The sequence below is a fragment of the Canis lupus genome, chromosome 19 (assembly GCF_011100685.1).
Source record: "Canis lupus familiaris isolate Mischka breed German Shepherd chromosome 19, alternate assembly UU_Cfam_GSD_1.0, whole genome shotgun sequence".
NCBI lineage: Eukaryota > Metazoa > Chordata > Mammalia > Carnivora > Canidae > Canis > Canis lupus.
In genome coordinates, this window is record NC_049240.1 from 3009882 (window position 1) to 3022730 (window position 12849).

Consider the following 12849-nt stretch of genomic DNA (forward strand, 5'->3'; position numbering starts at 1 on the left):
TTTCACCTGTAGAAGCATCTTGTAGCAGATGGCTGCAACATCTCTCGTCTCTCACTTTGATCTCACCCCTCTAGCGCCGGGGGGCCTGACCTCCTGTTGTCCCGTAGGCATGTCCATAGGGTCTTCTTCTGGTCCCCGAGCCATCTGTGTGTTCTCCTGGCCCCCAAGCAATCTCTGTGTCCTCCTCCTGGCCCCCGAGCCATCTCTGTGTCTCCTGGCCCCCGAGCCATCTGTGTGTTCTCCTGGCCCCCGAGCCATCTGTGTGTCCTCTTGGGCCCCGAGCCATCTGTGTGTTCTCCTGGCCACTGAGCCATCTGTGTGTCCTCCTGGCCACCGAGCCATCTGTGTGTTCTCCTGGCCCCCGAGCCATCTCTGTGTTCTCCTGGCCCCCGAGCCATCTCTGTTCTCCTGGCCACCGAGCCATCTCTGTGTTCTCCTCGCCTTCGAGCCATCTGTGTCCCTGTGCGTGGCGTGCTAGAGGAACAGGGAAATAACACACCCCGGGAGCAGCCCTTACCCAGTAACCGATGGGAGTTTGTGAATACTTCAGTCCCCTCACCCTCACCCAAGGACTCAAAGTCCAGTAGACTTAACACAAAAACCCTCTATGGGATGACTTCCCTCTCTCGGTTCCCCACTCCCTTAGCAGTGTTTCCTGGGATCACCTCCCAGATGGATGACAAGTCCTTGTTGCAAGGTCTGATTCTGGGAGAATCCAAACGAAAGCTAACCACAACCTCAGAGTAGCACGCTTCTGTCAAGAATAGGGAAGAAAACATTAAAGATAGTTTCTTGGCTGTAAGGCAACAGGCAATAGTGACAAGGTGCTTCCCCTTGATCAAACTGTAGTCAGGCTCCTCTGAGCTGCCTTTTTCTACTAAATGCTTCTTAGGTATGTCTTCAAGAGCCCAATTTTAGCAAGAATCGGGCTAAATAGACTTATCCAGAATCCCTCATCCTTGATAAATGATCACCCTTGATAATTGGTCAAAAGTTCCTCATCTACCCTTGATATCAGGTTAATTCTCTTGGGTTTCCTATATACACATTTATATCATTTATGAATAATAACTTTTCTTTCTTTCCACCCACTTGCTTTACTGCTCTGGCTAGGACCTCTAACACAATTTTGAATAGACATGCTGTGACAATTTGGATTATTCATCAAATGTTCACCCCTTAGGCCTTCTGAGTAGAGTACATTTCCTTGTTCCATTGATGTTGGGCTTGACCACAAGACTTGCTATATGACCGAGGGAATGTGGACATGATGCGAGCAAAGGCCTGAAATACCTGTGAGCCATTGGGCTTCTTCTTGTGCTTCTGCTGCACAAAGAGCATGCCTCAGGTGGCCCACTGGTCCCAGAGGAGTAAGCCACGTGGAGCTGAAAGGAACTCCACCCAGGACCTGGATTTAAGGCCAGCTGAGATCAGCAAGGCTGCCTGGTTAGCCTGCCCATGTGTGAGGAGGAAATGCTTTTTTTGTATGCCATTAAGATTTTAGTGTGATTGCTATACATTGTTATTGTGGCAAAAACAGATATAAGTGGTGATCCCAATGTTTCACCATTAAATATATTTGCTAATGGGCAGCCCGGGGGGCTCAGCGGTTTAGCGTGGCCTTCAGCCCGGGGTGTGATCCTGGAGACCTGGGATCGAGTCCCACGTCGGGCTCCCTGCAGGGATCCTCCTTTTCCCTCTGCCTGTGTCTCTGCCTCTCTCTGTCTCTCATGAATAAATTTAAAAAAAAAAAATATATATATATATATTTGCTGTTATTTTATAGAGACGTTTTATAAAATTAAGGTGACCCCTATTTCTCATTTGCTGTTTTTAACATGAATGGTTGTTGAATTTTCATCAAATGCTTTTTCTGCAACTTTTAAATTATGTGATTTTTCCAATGTTCATGTGGTAAATTTCATTAATTTTATTCTGGGAATTAACCTAACTGAGCTATAATTGGTCACACATTAAAACAGCATATCTAGGGCAGCCCGGGGGGCTCAGCGGTTTAGCGCTGCCTTCAGCCCAGGGTGTGATCCTGGAGACCCGGGATCGAGTCCCACGTGGGGCTCCCTGCATGGAGCCTGCTTCTCCCTCTGCCTGGGTCTCTGCCTCTCTCTCTCTCTCTCTGTCTCTCATGAATAAATAAATAAAATATTTTTTTAAAAACAGCATATCTATATGTAGTTATTACTGATTTATTACATTTATCGCTGGATTTCAGTGTGCTTCTATTTTATTCAGGATTACTGCATCTAAAGTGACACTGGCATACAATTATTCTTTCTCATTCTGTTCTGGTTGGATTTATTAAGATTATGATAGTTTTGTGAATTATAGGGTGTCCACACTTCATTATTTAGAAGAGATTGTGAAAACTGTCATTATTTTATTCTTAAATGTGTTAACTCACCAGTGCAAGCCACCCAGCACTGTAGGTTTTTTCATGGAAAATTTTAATTGCTGAATCCACTTGAATAGTGCTAGAACTTTTTGCTTACCTATTTCTTCTTGTACAATTTTGTATTGCTAAGTATATTTTTCTAGAAATGTTTATATTTCATCTAAATTTTCAAATTTTGAGGTTATCCTTAATACATTTTATTTTCAGTATTTGCAGGATCTGTGGTGATGGTTCATATTTTATTCTTGATATCATTGTTTGCTTTCTTCCTTATTCTTAATTTATCTCACCCAGGTTTATCAGTCTTACTAGTCTTTTCAAGCAACAACTTTTTACTTCTGATGATTCTATTGTCCATTTCTATTCCATGCATCTGGGCTCTGGCCTTTAGTATTTCCATCTTTATTTTTAGGTTTATTTTGTCCTTGGCCAAACTCCTTGACATGATTACTTTGTCTTTAACTTTCAGCCATTCTTTCTTTAACATACATTTAAACTATAATTAGTATTAACTTTAATTACTGCTTTTGCTGTATCCAACCAGTGACATATGTAGTATTTTTTAGTTCAAAATAAGACACACACACACATACCCAGAGGAATGCTCTGCAGCTGTAAATAAACAGAATAAGGAAGCTTTGTATTAATATAAAAATGTACCTAAGCTACATTGCTAAGTACAGCATACTGCAGTGCAGTATGAATTATTCCTATCCTTTGTAAGAATGGAGGGTGGGAGTGGTAGCTTCTTTTCTGGTCTTATAACCTATTGTTGTTACCCAGTAACATCTTAAATAGGTAATTAGTGGATGAGTTAAAATCACAAAAATAAAAATTTTCTGTGTATTCTCATTTACTCTATAGGAACATGAGTAAAGGATTAAATAAAGGCACTATTTCATGAATACAAAGGACTTAAGGGATGAGGATGGTGGGGAAACACAGAAAGATTAACAGAAAGGCTTATAACAATTTTGACACATTTTTTATTTGTTCACAACATTCCGAACAAAATGACATCACATTTCGACTATTGCTTTTACATAAGAAGTTAATTGTTTTATCCAAAGTAGACAAAAATCTATTTCTTTAAGTTGCCAACCAGCACTTTTTCCCCCAGGGAAAGCCACTGCTTATTTTTTGAATACATTAACAGAAACATAGATTTTGCCCTATAATTTAAAAAAAAAAAATTGCCCTATAATAGTTGGGTCTTACCTGAACTACATTTAAATTTTTTTCTTGTCAAAAGCTGAAGCCAGAAAAAGACAAAACAAAACAAAACAAGCTCATTCATGATTTCTTTCAGATGTTTAAGTCCATTAATCTTTGTTAATAATCTGCTTGTGTGGAGAGGTTCATAAATGTGAAAAAGGAAAGTAAGCCTCTCCAGACTTGTTCACAGAGAAGCTGGGTGGACCATTTATCCTGAGAAAATAGCTGCTGGACCCCAATCATTAATTCAAGGAGGATAATAAACATTATTGCTCTCCAAGCCAAACCTCTTCTGTTCTGAGCCATCACAGTGTGTGATTTTCCTGCTCTGGCAATGAGCATTCCGCTTTTCACTCATGTAATACTGCTCCTTTGAGCAAATCTTTGACCAAGTTCAATTTCACTGAATACAAAGGGGAGAAACAGTACATAAACAATTATTAATACTGGAATAAAAATGGAGACTACATATGTTTTTCACATAGAAAAATACATACAAATCCAAGTAGTTGTTAAAGTAGAAAAAAAGCAGGATGGGCATTTTGAAGGAAAAGATCTTGTTTTCTCAACTGGTGCCAGTAAGACACTGATTTTATATCTAACTATCCCACCATATTTATATACAAAGAGAGGCTGGTCTAGGGTCACTGATATACCGGTATCCCCTGATTTCTCTTATTTCCTTAAAGATTGTCTTTCAGAACATATTTGAACCACAACCAGTGTAATTATTTTCTTACACTATTCTTGTCACTGGCACACTCTCTTCAACCTGGCACATACAAAAATTCTTTTCGGTATCGATTCACTTTTCTGATGCTAAAGCAAACATAATTTTCCTGCTACTTCAAACCTATCACTACTTTGGTATTTTATTCATTCTTATAGAAACAGGTAAGATTCTAAATATGGATTTTTAAGACTACATAAAATTCTAGCATACATAAGTTGAAAGCAAGGAAAAGTAGGAAGGTACACACAATTGTGTTTTTCTTTTCTTGTATGTCACTATGTTACATTCTAATCTACAAGTGGGGACACTTAGCTTGGCTTTTTGACTATCAAACATTAGAATTTATTGGTAGCTTTTAGACCAATTCACTATAGGACTTCTGAAATGGTTACTGATTATTTTAAGCAAAAACAGGACAATATCTATATTGTACAAAAACAGAGATGATTTAAAGAACATATTATTGACCAAACTTTCTAATGACATTCTTAAAGTTTTTTTTTCCTCCCTAGAAGGGGAAAAATTTACTTAAAAAATTTCCCCTTCCATAGTTGGATCATTCTTTATGAGGCATACTGACAAAGGTTTACATCAGTTCAAGACCTCAGCTTTGAAAAATTAAAATATGAGTATTTTCAGCATGAAAATTAAAAAACTAACAGAATTGCTTTCCATGTAAGAGTAAACACTTCTATAGAAAACGAACTTTAATGGTTAGCACCTGATCCTTACCAGGATTTTGCTACATTTCCTATAACTCTAGAGCTGGATAATAAAGCACTGAAAACACTAAAAAAAAAAAAAAAAAAAAGATAATCCCAAGATTGAGAGGTCTCCTATAAGAAACCAATTTTTAAATTCCTGTGATACTCAGACACTAAACCAACCATGTTTATAATAAAATGAACCCAATTTTTAAAAGTTTTATCCTGTTGAGAAAATAACAGTTTTAATGCTGGGCTTTCAATGTACGTGCTATACAGCACTGCTTCTGTATTTTTCCACTCGGATATTTTTTTTATCGCTCTTCTCTTTGGCAAGTTTGCAGAGAGAAGTCTGTCAATAGACATGAACAAATACTGCAAGTCTCGGGCTGTGTTATGCCATGTGAGTCAGTCCTTAAACACTTGATATATATACCATGTTAAAAGATGTGCTCTTATGTTTAAATAATGTCTTTAACAGGCTGGTTTCTGTAGGATTTAAGAAGAACTTAGTTATCAGACAAATTATCTTTAAACCTTTTTAGTTTTGCTAAGAGTACAAATTTCTAAAACACACAAGGAAGAAATTATTCCCAATAGAATCTCATCATTATATAATCCTTGATAGCACTTGATGCCCTCCTGAGATTTGAGAATAAAGCTATACGAAATGCACAGTCATCATCCTCAGGCTACTTTAGAATCCCACAGACCATTAACGCAAAGAATACCCATAAAATCGCACACCATTATCTAGAAACACTATGGAGGCAAAGCAAAAAGAAGCAACAGTTAACAGCAAGTAAAACAAACCAACAGTGTTTAACGGGTATTTTTTAAAAACTTTAAGTTTTCCTTTTGTTTAAGTTCAAAGACAGCTTTATTGGAATAGCCACTGTCCTTTGAATACAGTCAAGATTTTCTTAGCAAACACACCTCTTTTTCATAAACACTCACAGGTAGAGAAGCCTCATAAAAGGCCCCACACCAAGCACTAACTACAGTCCTTTTCGTCGTACAACTGATTGAAAAGCAAATACTGAAGATGACAAAATGCCTTTAAGTTTTAAAATACCACTGTGATATTTTCAAGTGTGGTATTTAACAACAGAAAGGTAGTCACCAATACTGTCATTCTTTCATTATCTATAATGCTAAATAATCAGAGAAAACAAAAGGGAAGAGGTCATGATTCTTTATCCTGTCTGACAAATCTATGCTTTTTGCTACTAATGAAGCGACATTAGGACATGTGATTGAGATGCAAACAAAGAAAGCCATGAAGAACTACTCTCCCTGTTAATTAACCTAGGAAGAAAACAAGACGAAGGAAATAGACAATCACTTCCAAACTAAAACACAAGAAAACTTCAGAGTTCTGTAAAGAGACTGACTTGATAGCTACAACACATAAAAATGAAAACCAATTTTTACACATTTTAATCGACCAATTTAATACAAATACCTGATTTATACTTTTACACTAAATGGGCTAAGTCCCAAGTTCCAAACTGTAGTTCACAGGCCTCTACAGAAGGATCTTTGGAAGGATAAGGTACCTTTGGAGAACAGTGTATAAACGACTGTAAACATACACTGATTGTCCACTAGCTTTCTTAAATAGAATTTCTGAAATATTTTTGTAGGAAATTATATATAAGGAGTGTAATTGATCAGATAATTTCTATTACAACATATAAATTCTGTTGTGTGTGCAAAATGTGGTAGAAATAGAAGATACTATGGATGATTCATATTTTTAAAGTAAGTGATACATTACAATCCAGTAAGAGTCCTTTAATCTTTTCATGAAACTTCTCTCTATACATGTTGAAATACATAATGCTTTCTGGCTTTTCTTCAAACCAAAACTTGTCAAATTCATAGACAAGGTAACCTGCAGTTAAAGAAAAATAAAACATAAATACAGTGCTCAAGGAAATCACAACGAAAACATCTCATTTTAAAGTGCAGAACCATCCTTTAAATTCCACATTAACTTATAATAGTCAGACCCTAGGACCCAGCAATTGCACTACTAGGTATTTTTTCCAAAGGATAAAAAAATAGTGATCCGAAGGGGCACGTGCACCCCAACATTTACAGAAGCAAAGTCCACAATAGCCAAACTATGGAAAGAGCTCAGATGTCCATCGACAAACAAATGGATAAAGATGTGGTACATATATACAATGGATATTACCCAGCCATCAAAAAGAATGAAATCTTGCCCTTTGCAATGACATGGATGGAACTAGAGGGTATTATGCTAAGCAAAATAAATGAGAGAAAAAAAACAAATACCGTATGATTTCACTCATATGTGGAATTTAAGAAATAAAACAGATGAACACAGGAGAAAGGAAGGAAAAATAAAGTGAGATGAAAATAGAGAGGGAGACAAACCATAAAAAACTCTTAACCACAGGAAATAAACTGAAGGGCTGCTAGACAGGACTTGGGAGGGGGGACAGGGTAACCGGGTGATGGGCATTAAGGAGGGCGGGTGATGTGATGAGCACTGGGGGTTATATGCAACTGATGAGTCATTAAATTCTACCCCTGAAACTAATAATATACTATATGTTCACTAAATTGAATTTAAATGAAAAAAATTTTAAAAAAAGATACAATAATCACAAATTATATTAATAAACTACTAGAAACCTAGAAAACCTCATAAGAAATATTTTTGTACGTTCAAAATAAGAAGAAATTTCAATAAAATATTTAGTATATTTACTATTTGCCTCAAATATCAATAAAATCCCTCAAATGTTAAGAGGTATAGTACTGTCAAAAGATACCTTGGGAATAGGAAAAAAAGCTATCCCCAGAGACCTCTGAAACACAAATATGAAAGTAACGAGAAAACATTAGACAAGGTAAAGTACGTGAAAACTGTTTTCTAACAGCTTGATTTATAAATCTAAGCATTATTTCTACTTTCCTCAATGAACTATCAGCACTTTCTCTTTTTAAAAGAATACATGAGGGGCACCTGGGTGGCTCAGTCAGTTAAGCATCTGACTCTTGATTTTGGCTCAGGTCATGATCTCAGGGTTGTGAGCTCAAGCCCCACATGGGGCTCTGCACTTAGCATGGAGTGTGCTGGTCCCTCTCCCTCTGTTCCCTCCTCCTCTGGCTTGTAATAAATAAATAAAATCTCTCACTCAAATAAATAAAACCTTAAAAAAAATTAAAGAATATATGGACTCTAAATAGTAGGCTTAATATTTTTGTTTTTCAATATCCTCATGACAGTAGCCAAATTAGCCCTCAAAATGTGAACACTACTTAATAAAAATAAACATGTATATAGAAATTTTTACGATAAAAAATGTGAATATAAAGTTACTTAACCATATTTGGATTTGACCAAATATACTTATTTAATTATTTTTTTAAAAAACACACAAATGCTATCAGGGTGCTATCCATGTGCTCACATGTGTATTTACTCTCACAGCAATCCTATGACGCAGTACTACATTATTTCTACTTTATCAGGGAGGAAATGAATGGGCAGACAGCTTGTACTGCTTTTTTTTTTTTTTTTTAAGTAATTTCTGTGCTGCATGTGGGACTGGAACTCACCACCCTGAAATCAAGAGGTGCATGCTCTACTGACTGAGCCAGCCAGCTGCCCAAAGAGCTTCAATGACTTGCCCAAATCATACAGTTTCCAAGTGACCTCTATTATGTTAAAAATTAAGACTTTTTTTCCACCAGAATCACATTTCCTCTTCTGAAAGGATTTTTTAAAGATTATTTATTTATTAATTCATGAGAGACAGAGAGAGAGAAAGAGAGGCAGAGACACAGGCAGAGGGAGAAGCAGGTTCCATGCAGGGAGCCCGACGTGGGACTCGATCCTGGGTCCTTGGGGTCATGCCCTGGGCTGAAAGCAGCACTGAACCGCTGAGCCACCTGGGCTTCCCTGAAAGGATTTTTAAGAAGGGATAGAAGTAATTTATTTTAGATAAATGATAAGTGACTACATAAAAGTGTGCCTAGACTATCATAATCACTTAGTAGGAAAGAAAGTAAATTCTATTTTAGGACATTAGTTATAAATAAAGCAAATATTAACAGTTAAGAACCATAACATTTCAACAATGAAGTATCATTTGATAAAAAGCCCAATTTAAAAAAGATTTCAGATTAATCTCTTAATATGATAAAACAGATTTTTGTTAACTAGGATATTGAGAAAAGTAAAGAATAAGGCCTCTTTGGGCAGAGGGAAACCACCTGCTTCTCATTCCCAAAAGACAAATGAGAATGGTAATCTCGTAATTATACTTAAGTAGTATTTTTGATCTTTATTTCATTCAAAATTTAGTTTATGTATACACTGGAACAACAGTACATCTATAGAAATTACACATTCATGCACAAATTGAATCTGTGCTCTCCCCCACTCCTACTCCCATCACCTTGATAGGGATATACAATAAAAAATTGAGAGAGTAATAATCTGGGTAGTATGAAAAATAAGACATCTATCCAAACTTTATGGTATTTTTATATCAGTATTTTTGGCTACTCTGTTTTAGCTATTTACCATTCACATAAGTCCTTTAAATTGCCCCTTTTTTTTAAAAAAGTGGTTTCCATAGCTAGGCGTGGAGCCCAATGCAGGGCTTGAACTCGACCATATCAAGACCTGAGCTGAGATCAAGAGTTGGACGCTTAACCAACTGAGCCACCTAAGCCCAAAACTGCTTTTCATTACTGCCTAAGCAAAGAATTATTTAGGTCTGGAACAAACTGCTCCAGTGGAAAGTACTAAAATTTCTTGCTTCAGAGTTGGGTTGTTGGTCTATAATGTACATTGGTCTCAGAGAAAGACAGGCCTAAAGTCTTGAGACTGTAATGGTTAAATTGATGAGACCTCAAGAAACTGCAGATGACACCAAAATTATAGGAAGCTGGCAGGGCCTTACACGGCCTAGATTCCAAAAGCCTTGCAGCAAAGGATGCAAAAGAGTTGTTTCCACAAAAAATATCTATTATCCTTTTCACTCTAGAGGTTTAAAACACTAGACTCGGGCAGCCTGGGTGGCTCAGCGGTTTAGCGCTGCCTTCAGCCCAGGGCGTGATCCTGGAGACCTGGGATCAAGTCCCATGTCAGGCTCCCGCATGGAGCCTGCTTCTCCCTCTACCTGTGTCTCTGCCTCTCTCTCTCTGTGTCTCTCATGAATAAATAAAATCTTTAAGAAAATAAAATAAAAATAAAAAATAAAACACTAGGGCAGCCCTGGTGGCGCAGCGGTTTAGCGCTGCCTGCAGCCCAGGATGTGGTCCTGGAGACCGGGGATCAGGTCCCACATCGGGCTCCTTGCATGGAGCCTGCTTCTCCCTCTGCCTGTGTCTCTGCCTCTCTCGCTCTCTGTGTTTCTCATGAATAAATAAATAAATAAATCTTAAAAAACAAAACAAAACAAAACACTAGACTCTACAGAAATAGCACACAAAATTTCTAACCTTAACATTCCCTTTGTGTTTTTACTGTCCCTAACCAAAGCCACCTTGGAGCACCTTGTTTTCCAATAGGGGTTAAAAATAAGGGAACCATAGAAACAGAGGTTAACTGTAAACTGGCATGAGGGATCTTGTGGGGTGATAAAAGTTCTAAAATTGGATTATGGTGTTGGTTGTATAACTCACCAAATTTACCAGAACTCACTGAATTGCACACTTAAAAAGGGTAAGCGTTATATAAATTATACCTCAATACAGTTGTTATTGAGCTATACATTTTTTCTTATACAAACTTGAGGAGTTATTTTTTTGGAATCACCAAACCAATCAGGATGACACTGGATATTTTAAATGCACAAAATGTCCAAAAGGATGATAACGGAGCTAAGAAACTGAATTAGCACTCACCGTTTCCAGCCCTGTCTTTAGACAACAGCAGTAGGTATGATAAAGGGAGAAAGGGACAGATAGAGACAGATCACAGCTCATCTCTTCATAGTTCTTTGTTCTACACAAAAACTATGACCTTGGAACAGATTTTGGTCCATTGGGCCCAGTCCCCCAATAAATAAGGTATGTATGTATTCAAAAGATAAGGTTTCAAATTATCTTCTAATTAGAATATGCTCCAAGAAAAACAGACTTCTTCCCAATTTGGGGAAGAAACTTCGTGTATAAGATTGAGAGGTATGTGTGTGTGCACATGTATGTTTGCTTTATATATTTCAAGAAATCTGAAAAATTTCCAGGATGATCCACAGCTCTTATGGATCTGAACTGACAGAAACAAGGCAACTGAGGGGGTCCTATAATGGCTTTTGCACCTCAGGTATTACTGTGATGCTCTTCCTAGACAGGAGCCAAATAAGACATGGGTGCTGAGATGCCCTGAGATCAACAGCATCCAAAGATGCTCATGTTACCAATAATTAGGGGGAAAAATATCCATAATTAAAGGTCATTTTCCACAGTTTTCCTATCTACCACACTCCTGTATTTATTTAAATAAGGTAAAATATTTAATTTGGGGGAGGAAAGAGATTTTTTTGTTTCTTTTTCTTTTTTTTTTTTTAATTTTTATTTATTTATGATAGTCACAGAGAGAGAAAGAGAGGCAGAGACACAGGCAGAGGGAGAAGCAGGCTCCATGCACCGGGAGCCCGACGTGGGACTCGATCCTGGGTCTCCAGGATCGCACCCTGGGCCAAAGGCAGGCGCCAAACCGCTGCGCCACCCAGGGATCCCTTTTGTTTCTTTTTCTATTTGTTTTATGTTCAACAGGCAGCATTAAACATGCATGCATTTCAAAAAGAAAACAAATATCAGAGGCTATTAGCAAAGTCTCAAGAGTTTAGACACTATGCTAAGAGTCAATAAGAGATTTAGGGGAAGAAACCAAACAAGACTAATGGGGGGAAAAACAGTTCCCAGCAACAAGATGAGAGAAAAGACCCAGGGAACAGGGAAAAAGAAGATGTGGATTTGGATAAAAGTCTGTTCATAATGCCCAACCCCTAAAAAAAGAGACTGGCTGAGCTTGACCCTAGGCAAGGGTCTCTTCTCAGCTCACAAGATGAACGTACAGTCTCACAGTCTATAGTAAAGGGTGGGTACACTGGGGCTATACTGACCCAGTTTTGGCATTTATATCTAGGAGCAGTAGTGGCAGGGAGCCATCCCCAGTACAGTCAGGAAGGACCAGGAGGGTGCTTAAACAAAGCAACAATGTCGACTCTGCAAGGGTGAAGGAAAGCATCTCATGCCTGCTAGGAATCTTCAGTCCTGCCAGTCTGAATCATCAGCAGTGGTCCTAGGGACCTGAAAAACCTGTCCCTCCATCTGAAAACATGTGGCATCAATTCCTGCTTTGTGTAACCATCCCCATAAGATCCTTTATACTTATCCATTAAAAAAAAATCTAGACATACAAATGGTGGGGGCTAAAGAGGGAGGTTGGGCTGAAGATGTACATTTTGGTATGACCAGTATGCACTTGGTATATCAAACAGGGGTCTGCATAAGATCATTAGGGACAGAATGAAGGCTAAAGAGAGAAGGCGGTCCAGGCTTTGAGGTGCTCCTACACCTAGTAAGGATGTGCTAACAAAAGTCTGTGGAAGAGCCAGGAGTCAGAGAAAAGCCAGAAAGAATGTACCATCAGAAGAGCCCAGATAACGTTTCAAGAAGACAGGCATGGTGATCTTTCTGTAGTGCTGCTAAAAGTATCAAATGAGGAGAAAAAGGTGGCAAGTGGATTGGGCAACAAAAGGTCATTTATGTATTTGCAAAAATCAGTTTCA

The 12849-nt window shown here is 38.0% G+C and overlaps 1 protein-coding gene across 2 annotated transcripts in view; it reads right to left on the reverse strand.

Moving 5' to 3' along the window:
* Window positions 1–3373: 3373 nt before the first annotated feature.
* The window catches only part of ELMOD2 (ELMO domain containing 2), a 31235-nt gene continuing 21759 nt past the window's right edge, over window positions 3374–12849 (reverse strand). Inside the window, exon 8 of one of the 2 annotated variants that reach the window (XM_038564578.1) lies at window positions 3374–6959. In XM_038564578.1, the coding sequence (XP_038420506.1) occupies window positions 6814–6959 (146 nt within the window). In that variant the 3' untranslated portion in view covers window positions 3374–6813. The remainder of the gene's footprint in view (window positions 6960–12849) is intronic. The other variant, XM_038564577.1, reaches the window with a different exon arrangement.